Raw genomic sequence first — 17697 nt, 5'->3', positions numbered from 1 at the left:
AGGATGAGGGGGGATCTGATTGAAACTTACAGAATACTGAAAGGCCTGGATAGAGTGGACGTGGGGAAGATGTTTCCATTAGTAGGAGAGACTAGGACCCGAGAGCACAGCCTCAGAGTAAAGGGAAGACCTTTTAGAACAGAGATGAGGAGAAACTTCTTTAGCCAGAGAGTGGTGAATCTATGGAATTCATTGCCACAGAAGGCTGTGGAGGCCAGGTCATTGAGTGTATTTAAGACCGAGATAGATAGGTTCTTGATTGGTAAAGGGATCAAAGGTTACGGGGAGAAGGCGGGAGAATGGGGTTGAGAAACTTATCAGCCATGACTGAATGGCAGAGCAGACTCGATGGGCCGAATGGCCTAATTTCTGCTCCTATGTCTTATGGTCTTATGGAACTGGGGAAAAGGATGTTGTGGAAGAGATTAGACAAAGGCAGTGCGAGGCCCCGGCTGCAGACAGATATGGGCTGGGGAAAAACGGAATTCAACCGTGTATCTGAACATCTGGGCAGGGTGTGAGGAGTGTGTTAATGAAACCAGGAGATGTTAGAAAAAATTAAGAGAATGAATAAGAGGGTGATATAGCTATTACAGCAAGAAATGGAGAGACTGGGAATTCAGAGAGAGAAGTCCTTGTGAACAATGTCGAGTTTGGACATGAAAATGATAGAGATTCCTGTTAGACCCCTGAAACAGCCTTGGTGGTATTGCAGTTAATGATGCCTATGTAACCTTTACTTAAGACTTCTATCAGTTCCACAAACATGTTCATTCTTTTATTGTTCATTGTCTTATTTCTTTTAGCAAGATCACTTTTTTACCATCTTTAAATGTTTTCCTCTCTTGGGCCTGCAAATTCTAATCTTCAATTGTGCACCCTATGGAGGAGCGTAGACTCACTTAGAGTGACTGCTGGATTTCCAAGTTATGATGTGGTAGGCCTGAACTTCCAAAGCTGCTGCCCATTTCAGAGGAGTCATGACAGATAATGTTGACAATTCATCACCATTGCCATCGGAAAAGTGGTGCCAGTACGCACTGCCAGAGATGGAGGGAAATTGCCTTCACCGAAAGAAATTCCAATGGAAATCTTCTGATTTCATTTAATTCTTTATTACTATGGACTCTGGAGTCACTATATCCTCTTTCAATGTGTATGTGTGGCCGTTACATTAATACGCACACCTATTCATATGTTTGTACCATTTTCTTTCACATGGGTTCAAGCATTGACTGTGAAATTACATGAACCAAAATATGGGTGCTTAACCCATTCACCCGCAACCTCCATTATTCAATAAGTGACGCTAACCTGTTTATTTTAAACAGGTAGAGTACCTCCACTTAACTGTGTTGGATAAAAGTTCTTTTTTTAAAGTGTGTGTGCTATAGTGATCCCATTGAATTATCCCAGGGTCATTGCATTGTGCCCCAGTATGGAGCCATTGTATCAAGTTTGATGCTAGCCATAAAAAGGGTTAAAAAGTGTTAGCCTTCTGCATTGATATTGGATTACAGGTAACGACTACTATAGGATCACTGAGACCCATTGTAGGAGCTGGTTATAGAAAGTATGGGGAGCCTAACATAGTCTTTGTTTTTCTTTAAACTATACTGAAGTCACTGTAAATATGTGGACGATGTATTTACTTTGCCCAACCAAAGCTAAGCAGGGTACTTTCCCTTTTTCCTCTCCCCTGCATGAGTTAAACGAGCCTCTAAGGGAGAATCTTATGCGCCCATTCAAATAAGTCAGAGGGAAGATCAAAAACTTGCAGGTGGATTAAAGTAGAGTTATATCACCCCTGTGTCACAACACTTGAACTCGGAGGGATATCCCCCCGCTCCATGCTGGCTGGCAGGTAACTTGACTGCAGAAACCCAGCACATCTATCAAGGGAGCTGGGTGAAAGCTGGGATTATTGAGTGTAACGGAGGGTGAGAAGAAGATCTTAATACTTGGCACTTAGTGATCTGACCAACAGTAGTCCATCAACTTCGTAAATGGGAATTGAACTTTAATTTTAATGTACTACTGCTGAAATCAATGTTTCTTAGGTTGCAAATTTGTGACAGCCTTCTCCCTTTTCACATTGAAGTTAGGAGGGATTTGGGACTTTTATCAACATGACAGTGTCAGTAATCTTCAAGCGTGAAGTCTTGATCTGTCTCTTGATCACACATGAATTCCTGTAGCAGACCATCACACATCGGGTTGAGTTCACACCTGGTTTCACGGATTAACAAGTTTAACAAGTGACTGTTAAAAGTGATGCAGGAAATATTTGCAGAGCCCCATGTCCTGCTCATTATTCATCAATGTGAGGCATTAGGGTGATGAAGAACACAAAGTTCCAGTTACATCACATTTTTTTTGGTTGGGGGTGGGAATCTCTTGAAAAAAGAAATTTTGATTCCATTGTGACATTTAAAGGGATCATCCTCCTGATAAAAAGGTGACATGCAAACATGTTTTTCTGATAAAAACAAAAAGCTAAAAGCTACTGCGGATGCTGGAAATCCAAAACAAAAACAGAATTACCTGGAAAAACTCAGCAGGTCTGGCAGCATCGGTGGAGAAGAAATCAGTTAACGTTTCGAGTCTTCACGACCCTTCGGTAGAACTGAGTATAGTTAGGAGAAAGGTGAAATATAAGCTGGTCTAAGGTGGGGGGGCGGGGGGGAGAGAGAAGTTGAGGGTGTGGTGATTGTGGAGATAAGCAAGCAGTGATAGGAGCAGATAATCAAAAGATGTCACAGACAAAAGGATCAAAGAGGTGTTGAAGGTGGTGATATTGTCTAAGAAAAGTGCTAATTAAGAATGGAAGACAGGATACTCAAGGTACAGCTCTAGTGGGGGTGGGGTGGAAAGACTAACAAAGTTTTAGTTTTAGATTTAAAATTAATGGAAATAGGTGGGAAAAGAAGAATCTATATAAATTATTGAAAAAAAAGGGAGGGGGGAGAAACTGGGTGGGGATGGGGGGAGGGGGAGTTTAAGATCTAAAGTTGTTGAATTCAATATTCAGCCCGGAAGGCTGTAAAGTGCCTAGTCGGAAGATGAGGTGCTGTTCCTCCAGTTTGCGTTGGGCTTCACTGGAACAATGCAGCAAGCCAAGGACAGACATGTGGGCAAGAGAACAGGGTGGAGTGTTAAAATGGCAAGCAACAGGGAGGTTTGGGTCTTTCTTGCGGACAGACCGCAGGTGTTCTGCAAAGCGGTCGCCCAGTTTGCGTTTGGTCTCTCCAATGTAGAGGAGACCGCATTGGGAGCAACGAATGCAGTAGACTAAGTTAGGGGAAATGCAAGTGAAATGCTGCTTCACTTGAAAGGAGTGTTTGGGCCCTTGGACGGTGAGGAGAGAGGAAGTGAAGGGGCAGGTGTTGCATCTTCTGCGTGGGCATGGGGAGGTGCCATAGGTGGGGGTTGAGGAGTAGGGGGTGATGGAGGAGTGGACCAGGGTGTCCCGGAGGGAACGATCCCTACGGAATGCCGTCAAGGGGGGTGAAGGGAAGATGTGTTTGGTGGTGGCATCGTGCTGGAGTTGGCGGAAATGGCGGAGGATGATCCTTTGAATGCGGAGGCTGGTGGGGTGATAAGTGAGGACAAGGGGGACCCTATCATGCTTCTGGGAAGGAGGAACTGATTTAAAGGAGCCCAGAAACAGGAGAAGCACTAGGGCCCATGATTTCTCTCCCAGCTCCTGACTGGAGGCTTCGGTTTAGGAGATTTAGGGGAGGGGAGATGTCCTGTATGCGCAGGAGGCTTTCCAGACAAACACTCAGAAGACAGTAGAATCAGATAGCTATGGAAGGCAATGCCAATAGTCAAGTCCCAAGGAGCTGGATGTAGTGCCGCAAAAAGTTCAATGGCCTCATGAGTGGCCAAAGTCGCCTTCAAATGCACCACTAGCTTCAAACACTGCTCGATTCACCACACCCTATCATTCACTTACTAATAATCTCTATCAATCAAGACTCAAAGCTGACATACATATGCTACATTGCACACTGACACACTTAGCACTACTACAAGCCACACATTCACATCTCACAGCTTGCACACACTGTCAGCTATTCAACCGTGACAGCCACATCAGCCAAGCAAATTGCATAACATTGGCACACTTCCCTCTCTTTTATTGATGAGCGTGGTGCACAACCAGAGGCAGCAGAAAATAACTAGAGGAGGGCAGGTACGTCCTGATCCTCATGGAGGAGCTAGTGCTGGCTATATTGGAATGCCCATTAGTGGGGAGACGGTGGCGTAGTGGTAATGTCACTGGACTAGTAATCCTGGGGACATGGATTTAAAAACCACGGCAGTTGGTGGAGCTTAAATTCAATTAATAAATCTGTAATTGAGGGCTAGTCTCAGGTGATCATGAAACTGTCAGATCATTGTAAAAATCCATCTGGTTCACTAATGTCCTTTACAAAAGGAAATCTGCCGTCCTTCTACCTGGTCTGGCCTACATGTGACTCCGGGTCCACAGCAATGTGGTTGACTCTTAACTGCTCTCTGAAATGGGTAAGCCACTCAGTTCAAGAGTAATTAGGGATGGGCAACAAATACAGGCCTTGCCAGTGATGCCCACATCCCATGAAAGAATAAATTTTTAAAAATTGCTGAGGCAGAGGTGTTAAAACTGTCGGAAATGCAGGGATCCTTATACCTAATACATCTTCTCATATCCCACCTCCCCCTCATCCCACACTCCTTTCTGATTTACAAGCTGCAGATAATGTAAGCGTGAACTTTCTACTATCCCCCCCTTCCCCACACCACAACCTTACCCTGGTGACTTTTTCTTTTTAGATACCCAAGAATGGGGGAACAGCAAGAAACAGTGATGACGCAGACACAGCACGATGACATGATTTAAAACTCACAGTCATCATCTCGGATACTGACATTGTGTAACTTAGAGGATAGAATAGAGGCAGCATCTGCATGTGGTGAACCACCAGACATGAGTGGCCAGCAGCCAGAGCAGGGGGCAAAAAAGCACAGAAACCAGCTCACCAGAGGGTGAGGTTACACGATTTCTACTGCAGAGGACTCAGATGGACACTGTGATGGAACAACTTACAGTAAAAGGCTGATGGGCATGCACAATGAAATGCTTGGAACAGTGGCAAATCTGCCAGAATGCCTACGGCCTTTGCCAAGGAGAATGGAGGAGCCCAGCTCAGACTTAACATGGGGCTTTGCACAGACCTTGGAGCCCATCCTTTCCAACATGGAAGTGGTGGTCAACTCCACTAACTTACATGTGGATCCAAACGTAATGCAGCACCTGATGGCCAATATCTCAGCCTCCTTCAGAACAAGCAGCTTCCGCCAGAAGTTTGGGTGCTGCGGTAGAAGCTCGGACTGAAATCATTGACAGTCAGCTTGATGTCATCGTGGCTGTGAATTACAGTGTCCAAAGGGGCCTGCAGGGTTCAGAAATCCAGAAATTTGTCCTCCAACAAATTCAGGATTGCTGAAGTGCTGCCCTTAGGGAGTGGCAGTGGTTCTATGGAACATGAACTTGCTGCCCTCTCTTAGGAAGAAAGCATTTGTCTTCCGACCACTGCCACTCCACAAGTGCCTTCATTGTTGCCGTTTAGTCAGCCAGCCCAGACTGCTGTTGCCCATGTTGAGATGGTCCAGTCTGCAGCCGCACCCTGAAGAACTGGAGCTGCCCGAGGTCATTCTGCAAAACCATCTACATTCTCTTCCACTGAAAGTCAGCAGCCTGCCACCAACCATTCTGCAGCCACTGGAGTAGCGCTGTGTGGGAGCAATAGGATAGACAAAGGTAGAAGGAAGACAGGTACGAAGGAAATGCACAAGGTGATTAGCTGATTGTTGTATGCAACATGTAATTATTTGATTTATAAATTTGGTTTTGAATGTTTATTTCATAGTGGCTGTTTTTATGCACTGGGGCAAGTGTACTCTGTGACAGTCAGTGACAGAGGGAAGGTAAGGCGTGAGACTGTTGGCGAATGGGGAATTAGGGTTGCAGTTACTGGTATTGTACTCAGATGAGTTCTTTGGGGAAAGCCTGACCAGAAATGGTTGCCTCCTGTTTTTTGCCTTCCTCCCCTCATCCTCTTCCATCTCCCCCTCCTCTTTCCTCATTCTCAAGTATCTGCTCCTGAACTGCTTGCTCCCTCATGTTGGCAATGTTATACAGCAGACTGTGACAAATCTTGACACCTGCTCTGCCGAATGCTACAGGGCTCTTCCAGAGTGGTCCAGGCAGTGGAAACAGTTTTTAAGTACACCAGTGGTCTGCCATATCACATTTTATATGACAGAATGGTTTCATTGTATGCATGTTGTGCATGTGTGCATGAGTTGTGCACCAGAGTCATCAACCTTGTGGTCAGTGGGTAGCCCTTGTCGCTCAGTGGCCCCCCTTTGGTTCGCTGTGATGGCTCAACATCATGACTGCTGCCAGGATACTGGGCATGATTCTCAGCCTATGGCCATACACCAGCTGAATATTGAGGGAGTGGAATTCTTTTTGGTTCTGGTATAAGGCAGAATTATCTTACGATGCCTGCAAAATGATATGCATGTAGTGAATGACACCCTGCGTCACGAGGTAACCCACAATCCTCTTGAAGCCACGTTCTTGTTCCTCTTAATTCTCTTTAGCAAGAGAGAATGAAATGTAGTTAACCCTTAATGAATAGAGAGGGCCAGTGACCTCCTTCATGTAAAAGTGAATTGCAAACTGAGAGATTTGAAAATATCTCCAACTCCAACCTGGAAGGAACCAGATGCATGCAAATTCATTGTCACAGTTATCTTCATGGCCACTGGCAGTGCGGCTTTTGCTCTGTTGTGAGCTTGCAGCAGGTAGCAGATTTCAGTGAGAATGTCTCATGTTGTTCCTCACTGCAGCTCAGGTAAGAGAATTGCTCCCTGGACACCTTGGGTGAATATAGCCTTCTGCTGAGAGTCCTTCTCCCCCTTCCCTCTCTACCAGCAGCTTATACTGCCCTGTGTGGCTCTGTTCATTCTCCAAATCACGCTGCATTCCAAGGAGAATGGCTACACATGAACCTATGCCTGGGAGCAACTGGTTTGTGCAGAAGCCTTGCAGTCAGCAAAAACACCTTGAGCACCTACCATGCCACCCCCTTTAGACTTTGGCTACTTTAAACAACCATAGAACACTCCAGAAACTTCTGGAATTCAACAACAGCCAAAAGAAATCAACCAGTGGAATTCTTTTCAGTCCTGATATAGGGCAGAATTATCAGTAGTTCAACTATAAGTAGTTGATGATCCCTTGAATTAACATTGCTGCTGTATGCATCTTCAGTTGTGCAAAGTTAAGAGAGAGTGTTAGCTGGAGTGTTTAGCTCCAACATGGGAATGCTGGCATCAAATCAACTGTCCGTGCTGTGCTGTCATGATCTGTCTGCACTGCATACTTTCAGTGGCCGTTCACTGCATGCCCACTAACACCCTTGCCAATATGATGCCCAGTGCAACCCACTCAAAGTGTGAACACACATCCTGGACGCCATTTTGGATACCAAATGGCACCCTTAGCAGCCAAACAATGTGCCACCAATCTGAATTTCATGCTGCAGATCTCTATATCTTGCTCCTTTCATGTTTCTAAATTTCCCACTGCACCTCTCTCTATCTCTCAATAACTCTCTTTTTCTATCTTCCAATCATTCTATCCATAATCTCTCTCTTTTTATATCTCTATATATTTTTATGTCTACCACCCTTTATCTATGCTTCTATTTCTAGTGCTCTGTCTCTTAATCCATCTTCTATTCAGCTTTTTCTCTATTTATTTACATCTTTCTTATTTTCTCTACGTTGACATCTATTTCTCCAATTATAAGTTTATACAATCTCTATTTATCTTTATCAGTCTATGCGATTTAAAAAAAAAATTCATGGGTTATGGATTTCGCTGGCAAGCTTGGCATTTATTGCCCATCCCTAATTGTCCTTGAGAAATTGGTGTTAAGCCACCTTCTTGAACCGATGCAATCTATGTGGTGAAAGTGCTCCCACAATGCTGTTAGGTAGAGAGTTTCAAGATTTTGATCCAGCAATGGTGAAGGAACAGTGACATATTTCCAAATCAAGATCATACATGGTTTAAAGGGGAACTTGGAGGTGGTGGCATTTCTATGTGCCTGCTGCCCATGTTCTTCTAGATGGTAGAGGTCACAGGTTTGGAATGGGGTGTTGAAGAGGCCTTGGAGAGTTGCTGCAGTGCATCTTGCCGATGGTACACACTGCAGTCATGATACACCAGTTATGGAGGGAGTGAATGTTTAAGATGGTGGATGCGGTGCCAATCAAGCGGGCTGCTTTGTCCTGAATGGTGTAGGGCTTCTTAAGTGTTGTTGGAGCTGCACTCATCCAGGCAATTGGAGAGTATTCTATCATAAACATGCTTTGTGATTTCGAGATGGTGGACAAGTACTGGGGAGCCAGGAATTCAGTCACTCTGTGCGGAACCCCCAGTCTCTGACCTGCTCTCGTAGTTGCAGTATTTATATGGCGGGTCCAGTTAAGTTTCTGGTTAATGGTGACCCCTCCAGATGTTGATGGTGGGGGATTCAGCGATGGTAATGCTGTTGATTGTCAAGGGGAGATGGTTAGATTCTCTCTTGCTGGAGATGCTCATTGCCTGCAAATTGGGTGACATGAATGTCACCTGCCGCTTACCAGCCCAAGTCTGAAAGTTGTCCATGTCTTGATGCATGCTAATGGGATGATAATGATTACCTCATTATCTGAGGAGTTGCAAATAGAACTGAATAATGTACAAACATTGGCGAACATCCCCACTTCTGACCTTATGATGGAGGGAAAGCCATTGATGAAGCAGCTGAAGATGGTCGGGCCTTAGGTCTACCCTGAGGAACTGCTACAGCAATGCCCAAGGGCTTAGATGATTGGTGTTCGAGAACCACAACCTCCTTTGTGCTAGGTGTAACTCCAACCAGCAGAGTGCTTTTCCCCTGATTCTCTTGATTTCAATTGATTTCAATTTTCCTATGGCTCCTTGATGCCATACTAGGACAAATGCAGCCCTAATGTCAAGAGCAATCACTCTCACCTCACCTTTGGAATTCAGTTCTTTTATTCTTGTTTGGACCAAGGTTGTAATGAGGTCAAAAGCTGAGTGGCTCTGACGAACACAAACTGGGGATGGGGGGGTGGTGTGCGGATGGCAAGCTCTCCACCCCTGGAAATGACAATGGCATGGAGCTGATATGCTTCATGTCAACCCACCCCGCAGAACATAAAGCGTAAGTCCGGGGTCTTGGGCTGAGAGGGTTTGGGTAAATTAGGGAGAGGGGCGGGAGGGGAGGGAGGAAGTGGGGGTTTGACCTAAGGGGGCGGGGGGCTGTCCCACAATAGGCAAAGGGCAACCCCCTGCACTCTTGAGCCCACCCCCCCTTCTTTCCTGCCCTTTTACCAGGTAAGTTAAAAAGTCAGGCTTCCTGCTCCTGCCCGGCTGCCTACACCAAATGTTTTATGGCGTGGGCAGCGTATTATCAGGGTCAATTGGCTTGATAACAAATCTAATTGACCCTGATTATTCATTTTAATATGACAGGTGGGCTACCTGCCCCATTACTATGGGGGTGAGCTCAAGGTTGGGTGCTTCCCTGCAGAAAACATGCCCAACTGAGGGCATAAAAAATTCAGCTCCATGTGTCTTCATCATCACTGTCCTCTTGATCTTCCTCCACTACCTGGGCAGGTTGCAGTTCTTGGGTATCTGAAAGGAAAAAGGGACAAGGATAAGGTTATGGTGAGGGGAGATGAGAAAGTCAGAATAGAAAAGAAAACAAACTTGCAGTTATACAATACCTTTCAAGACCTTAGGATTTCCTTTGCAGCCAATAAAGTTCTTTTTGAAGTAGGAAATGCAACAGGAAATGATGATTTAATCCCCTGTTCTGTTCACACTGCACAACACTGGGCCTCACAAAGTACCCTCCCTCCTTCAAACCCAAATTCTTGCCTTGGGAATCACAGTATGCAAGCTTGTAATTTGATTCAAGGTCAGCAGTGGGCATCATCACTGTGCTGTTGAACTGCAAAGTATGGGCCAATATGATGCAATGATCTTTCAGCCAATACTAGTGATGCGCCTTGATATTTATTGCATTGTCTATTGTTCCTTTCACCTCCTTCTGGCAGCTTTGAAGTGCTGATTTTAATCCTGAATTTTTGTTCAATTTATGTGGAATTTTAAAATGTACAAGCATCTTTTCCTTTGCAGCTCTACTCAAAGGGAAACGTGATTGCTGTGGGCTTTGAAGATGGTGTTATCCGCATCTTGGAAATATATAACCCTAAAGGCCTTGCTCATGTTGCTGGCAGATCGGAAGTTGGTGAGATTGATATTCGCCTAAAACAGGCCTTGAAGCCACACACAGCAGATGTCACTGCTATTGCTTATGAACATAATGGAGAAATGCTTGCAACAGGTGTAAGTATGAACAGATAAACACATTTGAAGCACATGGATAATTCCTGTGGATCTGAGCTATTCCACCACTCTATCCAATTGCTATTTTGTCTGACTTTGCTGCCCCAAGTCATCACCTTCCATGGCCCCCTTGAGGCACAGCAATCAGGCTCCTGCATCTTTCATTACTGCTGTGCAGTGGAGTACCTATGCTGTCACTGGCACGGTCCCAGGCAGATGTCTACTCAGGACAGAGGTGCGGGCTTCCTCCACTCTCTGCCTGGGCTTTTCTTCTGAATACAGTAAAAAGAAAGTCTCAAATGCTCACTTATGGAATGAACAGTCACACCTATCTACCATGAACTGCTCCTGATGCTGGGACATTCTGCAAGCTGGAAGCTGCATTCTGCGGGGAGATGGTGGGGTAGTGGTAATGTCACTGGACTAGTAATGGCAATTGGTGGGATTTAAATTCAGTTAATAAATCTGAAATTGAAAGCTAGTCTCAGTAATAGTGACCATGAAACTATCACTGATCATTGTAAAACCCATCTGGTTCACTAATGTCCTTTAAGGAAGGAAATCTGCTGTCCTTACCTGATCTGGCCCACATGTGACTCCAGACCCACAACAATGTGGTTGACTTTTAACTGCCCTCTGAAATGACTTAGCAAGCCACTTAGTTGAAATGAAAGTTGGCATAGTCCCAGAAGACCATAGGCTACTCTCTCATCAGAGAGAGACAACTGGTGGTGAGTTTAACCTGAGGGTCACCGTACCTCAGACAGGCGGCAAGGTTGAGAAGACTGGGCCTTCATGGATGACCTCAGCCGGTACAGGTATTGAACCCACGCTGTTGGTGTCACTCTGCATCACAAACCAGCCGTCCAGCCAACTGAGCTAACTGACCCTCTCAGTTGAAGGGCAATTAGGGATGGGCAACAAATGCTGGCCTTGCCAGTGACACCCACATCTCATGAAAGAATAAAGAAAAAAAACACTGCCCATCCTATGAATACAGAAATGTAATTGAAAGCTCTCACTGTTGAGGGGAAGAATGTCTGATCAAAACTTATGATTTAGACACAGGGTGAGGTAAAAATGATCAATGAAGACATTAAAAGAAAATCAAAATGTACACTTAATATAATTTGAAATATGCAATCTTGAGAATTTTAAATTTTGTTTAAGTTCTTGCATTGGAAATTAATATATAAGTTCAGTTACTGAGGGACAGAATGGATCAAAAAGTCAGATGAACGTTGCTAAATTGTTTCATATAATCATCAAACAGAAATTGATAATGACCTGATAATCTGTTTTTGTGATGTTGATTGAGGGATAGATATTGGCCAGGACACTGGGGATAACTAATCTGCTCTTCTTCAAAATAAAACTTAAAGTCCACCTAAGAAGGTAGCTGGGGCCTTGGTTTGACCTCTCATCCTAAAGATGCAGTGCAGCAGGCCCCTCAGTACTGCACTGGAGTGTTAACCTGCATTTTTTTGCTCAAGTCTCTGGAGGTGGACGTAAATCCACAAACTCCTGACTTGGAGACAGGTGGGCTACCTGCTGAACCACGGCAGATGTATCCACAGGACTACAACAGCAACCATTTATACAATAGTAAAACACCCCAAGATGACATCCCAAGATCTTTCATAGAAATGTAAGCAAACTACAGTACACAGATTGTCACATTAATAGGAAAATTCAATTAAAAGCAAGTCGATGTTGCCAGACTTGTGCAGAGTTAATATAGAAAATCCATAAGCACCTTTGAAATAGGAGTTTTATGGGGAGCGGGGGGAGGTATCAGGTGGCCTGCCCACCCTTGAGCCTATTGAGGCCCTTAAGTGGCCAATTAATGGCCACTTAAAGGCCTCACCCCATTGCTGCTGGTGCAATTTTACCCATGGCAGGTTAGAGAAGGCCCACACCATCCGGGAAGACCGGCAGCATTAGCTGCATGGGCTGGTGCAAGCAAGGAGCAGGGGACCTCCTTTGCGGGCTCGCTGAGTGCATCGGTGGCACCGTCCCATTTCTGTGGGGTAGTCATCAGGATTGTGGGTGGGCTCACCCTGACCTTTTAGCTGAGGGTGGGTGGGGACCGTGGCGCTTTGTAAAATCCAGCCCTAAGTATGACAATTTGATAGTGGTCACTATGGTTTTTTCCTTCCCTCACAGAGTAAAGACAACACAGTATTTTTCTTTCTAACTGGGAAAGAAAATGTACCAGTGGGATTCATCAGTGTACCAGGACCCGTTGTGAGCTTGCAGTGGTCTCCACCTAGCCATGTATGTACTGCACAACACTGTTATGGAGTGAAATGAAAAACTGAATTCATGAGGCACTTTTCTTTTGTTTTCTTCACTTGTAATCTCCAATATACCAAGATTGTGTTGTCTCGTTTACACAAAAAAGCCATCGGGGAAATAATGTATGGAGCCAGATGCAAATTATCACAAAACCTTTCTATGAGGTTTTCTGAGTGCCTTGTGACAGCATACCAGTTACTGTATTTTGTGTGCATGCTTCTGTGTCTGTATTTGTGTGTATGTTTCAGTGTCTGTATTTGGTGTGTGTGTGTCTGTATTCGGTGTATATGTTTCTGTGTCTGTATTCGGTGTGTATGTTTCTGTGTCTGTATTTGGCGTGTATGTTTCTGTGCCTGTGTTTGGCGTGTATGTTTCTGTGCCTGTGTTTGGTGTGTATGTTTCTGTGTCTGTATTTGGCGTGTATGTTTCTGTGTCTGTATTTGGCGTGTACGTTTCTGTATCTGTATTTGGTGTGTATGTTTCTGTGTCTGTATTTGGTGGGTACATTTCTGTCTCTGTATGTGGTCTGTACGTTTCTGTGTCTGTTTTTGGTCTGTACGTATCTGTATCTGTATTTGGTGTATATGTTTCCATGTCTGTATTTGGCGTGTATGTTTCTGTGTCTGTAGTTTGTGTCTCTGTTTCCATGTCTGTATTTGGTGTGTATGTTTCCATGTCTGTATGTGGCATGTATGTTTCTGTGTCTGTAGTTTATGCCTATGTTTCCGTGTCTGTAGTTGTGTGTACGTTTCTGTGTCTGAATTTTGTACAATCATACGAACAACAAGCAATAGTTGGCCATTCAGCCCACTAACCTTCTCCACCATTTAATAAGATCATGGCTGATCTGATAGTAACCTGAAATCTGCATCCCCACCTACCACCAATAACCTATCAGCCCTTGCTTACCAAGAATCTATCCACCTCTGCCTTAAAAATACTCAAGGACTCTGCCTCCACTGTCTTTTCAGGAAGAGTCACGACCCTCTGAATGAAAAAAATTTCGCCTCATCTCTGTTTTAAATGAGCAACCCCTTATTTTTAAACAGTGGCCCCTAGTTCTAGATTAATCCACAAGAGGAAACATCCTCTCCACATCCACCCTGTCAAGACCCCTCAGGATCTTATATGTTTCAGTCATGTCACCTCTTACTCTTCTAAACTCTAACGGCTACAAGCCTAGTCTGTCCAACCTTTCCTTATAAGACAGCCCACCCTTTCCAGGTATTAGTCTGGTAAACCTTCTCTGAACTGCTTCCAATGCATTTACATCCTTCCTTAAATAAGGTGACCAATACTGTACACAGTGCTCCAAATGTGATGTCACTAGTGCCCTGTACAACTGAAGCATAACCTTCTTATTTTTGTATTCAATTCCCCTTGCAATAAATGACAACATTCTATTAGATTTCCTAATTACTTGCTGTACTTGTATACTAGCCTTTTGTGATTCATGCAATAGGACACCCAGATCCCTCTGCACCTCAGAACTCTACAATCTCTAACCATTTAGATAATATGCTTCTCTTTTATTCTTCCTGCAAAAATGGACTATTTCACATTTTCCCACATTATACTCCATCTGCCAGATCTTTGCCCATTCACTTAACCTATTTATATCTGTTTGTAGCCTCCTTATGTCCTCTTCACAACTTACTTTCCTACCTGTCTTTCTGTCATTAGCAAATTTGACAATCATCCCTTCAATCCCTTCATCCAAGTCATTTATATAAATTGTAAATTGTGATTTGTGTGTATGTTTCTGTCTGTATGTTTCAATGTTTTTATTTGTGTGTGTGTTTCTATGTGTGTATTTGTATGTATGTTTCTATGTTTGTATTTGTGTGTATATTTCTGTCTGTATTTTGTGTGTATGTTTCAGTGTCTGTATTTTGTGTGTATGTTTCAACGTCTGCATATTGTGTGTATGTTTTTGTCTATTTGGTGTGTATGTTTTTGTGTCTCTATTTAATGTGTATGTTTCTGTATCTGAATTTGGTATGTATGTTTCTGTGTCTCTATCTGGCCGTGTGCTTCAGTGCCGTGCTGCGTAACTGTTTATACTTGGGCACAATAACCTTAGACTGATGCAGCAAACCATTCGATTTAAGGAGCAATACAAGCCTGTGCTCTTCCGCTCCCACATCCCTCTGTCCACGGGACCTGTTCCCTCCTCCTCCTCGGTTCCCTGGCTCTCCCTGGTCAAAAGTACCAATGCACAGCCTGTGCTGATTTTTTTTTGGAGCTGGTGCAAGGAAGTTTAGATCTTCTCTGTAACTGTGATATTAGATAATGTGTTTACAGTGCATTGATTGCCCAGACAGTAGCTGAACCCAGGAACCAGGCAGGCAGGACTGAGGTAATCTTAGCCTATATAGCTGACCAGCCATTAGTAACATGACATGGAACATTGTCCAGCTTTGCTTGCTTTTGCTTCACTGGTGACCCTTGATGTAAGGGCACATGTGATACTCTGGTGTATGAAGACAGTGTTAGGTGCAGCAGTGCAGCAGCTCATGATCAAATATTCTGATGACTTTCATTATCGTGGCAATACAGGTAAGGTGCTGGACATCAGTAAGCGCTGCGGATTCAGGTGAAAAAAGGACAAAGACACAGTTAACAGGCAAAAAAAAACGTGGTGGTAGAAATTTGTCTCAGGATTAGCACAAAACATAGGGTGATCAGATTTTCAAAAGTCAAAACCGGGACACATTGAAAAGCTATGGGAAGGTGGGATCCTGTGATGATTGACATGTTGGGTAACCAATGGCAGAAGCCTGGGGCAGGGGCAGCTGAAGGTGGGAGCTCGTGTGGTGACATCTCCTGGAATATGTCCAGCCAGAGCTGGCAACCCTTTCCTGTAGAGCATTTAAGGCGTCATCAGCAATGGAGCTGTCAGCGCCAAAATGCTAGTCACAGCTCACTTGGAGACATTAAGGGGGCAGTGAGGGGGAGGGATACAAGTCCACTACATGCAATGGAATGCAGTGTGATGGGCGCTCACAGGAAGAAGGACGAAATTTCACACAGATTTCTCCCCACCCAGGCCCAGTTTATATTTGGCAGAAAGGGAAAAGGTGAAAACCGGGATGTTTGAACTATTTTTTAGGAAATTGTCGGGGCATTGAATGAAAACCTGGCATTGTCCCGGCAAAGCTGGGACATCTGGTCACCCTACAAAACAGCCACCTATTGTATGTAGTACGGGATATTCAGTTGCCTTCTAGTCAATGTAATTAAATATTAGGGTCTGTGTACAATGAGGGAGCCTATCTTATACCAGCCAGTTTTGCTCCACCGCCTTAACCGAATTTCTAGCGCGTGCTTCTTTATGCTTTAAAAGTCTCGCCTGGTGACAATTCAATGTTATGTCTTAGTTTAACTACATTTCTTTTCTGTCTGTTAGGAGACAACTAAGTTGCTCATATTTTGTGAAAATGGTTATGTCGTTGAAACTGCATGTCCAGAGCTCGAGGAACTAGATACGACTTTAACATTTGAGATTCCCCTACCGAAGCAGTACTTCCGTTTCAGGAGCATCAGGTCTAGCATAGAGGTAATTTTTGCATCACTTGTTGCACCTATTACCACCTCTTTAAACTATCAGAACAAGCTGCCCTGGAAAGTATGTAACAACGCACAGGACCACCATGTAGGTTGGCATGAAGAAGGCCCTTCGACTCATGGAAGGGGTTACACTGAAATCCAGCAGCTCCCTTTCAGAAATTGAATAGTGTGTAGCTTGTAATTTTCCATCCATTCGAGTCATACGGACTCGAAACATTAGCTCTGTTTCTCTCTCTACAGATGCTGCCAGACCTGCCGAGTTTTTCCAGCATTTTCTGTTTTATTGGGGGATTTTAACTTTCATATAGATTGAGACAAGTAGACTAGCTCAGGATAGTTTTCTGCAACAACATGAACTGGAACTAATAAAGGGCAGGCCATATTAGATTTAATGTAAGTAATGAGCCAGGTTTAGTTAACAGTGTGTGAACATTTAGCTAATAATGATCAGTGTTGTGTCTGAAAAGAGAAACACAAATATCATGCATAAACTGTATTCTATAGACCCATTCCAAACTTCCATTAGTAACTGATCTGTTAAACGCAAGTCAAGTTTGACAAAATTAATATGAAAGCAAAATACTGCAGGTGCTGGAAATCTGAAATAAAGACAGAAAATGCTGGAAAAACTCATCAGATCTGGCAGCATCTGTGGAGAGAGAAACCAGAGTTAACATTTCGAGTTCAGCTCTGAAGAGCAGTTATACGACTCGAAACAATAGCTCCGTTTCTCTCTCCACAGATGCTGCCAGACCTGCTGAGTTTTCCCAGCATTTTCTGTTTTTATGACAGCATTAATAGTTTGTTTTTGAAGAACTGGCTGGGTAGATAAAGAAAGTGCAGTAAATGTAGAGTATATGCAGGTTAAGAAGGCATTTGCTAAGGTGTGTCACAAGACCCTTCCTAGACAAATTACGTTATAAGAGGAAATATAGAAGTTTGGGTAGAAAGTTGTTTGGCAGGCAGGGTGCCAACATATAGGGTAAATGGATGTTGTTTGGATAAGGAAGTGTTTGCAAGTGTTGCATCCCAGGGGTTAGTGCTGAGAGCTTTCATTAGCATTCTTTATACAAACTCACAGATTATAAGGACTAAATTGAAGAATTGGATTTGCAAACATAACTCAGAGAGTCTTACAAGGTAGCCATTGTTGAGACATTGCTGCACGATGCTCAGGAGTGGGCACTGAATATGTCAGGTTTTAAAGGAAGGAGAGGGAAACTCTTTCGAGTTATCAACAGTCACAGATTGCAACTCTTTCGAGTACAATCACAGTTCTTGGTTTCCCGGAGTGGGACATGAACCCAGAACCCTCTGATTCAAAGGCGAGGGTGCTATGA

At 44.0% G+C, this 17697-nt stretch overlaps 1 protein-coding gene across 1 annotated transcript in view; it reads left to right on the top strand.

The window, feature by feature from the left end:
- cfap44 (cilia and flagella associated protein 44) overlaps positions 1–17697 on the top strand; it is a 224494-nt gene that overhangs the window by 70869 nt on the left and 135928 nt on the right. Inside the window, exons 12-14 of the mRNA XM_078559546.1 lie at positions 10280–10489; positions 12656–12766; positions 16197–16346. Of these exons, the coding sequence (XP_078415672.1) occupies positions 10280–10489; positions 12656–12766; positions 16197–16346 (471 nt within the window). The remainder of the gene's footprint in view (positions 1–10279; positions 10490–12655; positions 12767–16196; positions 16347–17697) is intronic.

The sequence above is a fragment of the Cetorhinus maximus genome, chromosome 16 (genome assembly GCF_964194155.1).
Source record: "Cetorhinus maximus chromosome 16, sCetMax3.hap1.1, whole genome shotgun sequence".
Classification (NCBI taxonomy): domain Eukaryota; kingdom Metazoa; phylum Chordata; class Chondrichthyes; order Lamniformes; family Cetorhinidae; genus Cetorhinus; species Cetorhinus maximus.
The sequence above is the reverse complement of the archived record's forward strand: the minus strand, read 5'-3'. Positions and strand labels throughout refer to the sequence as shown.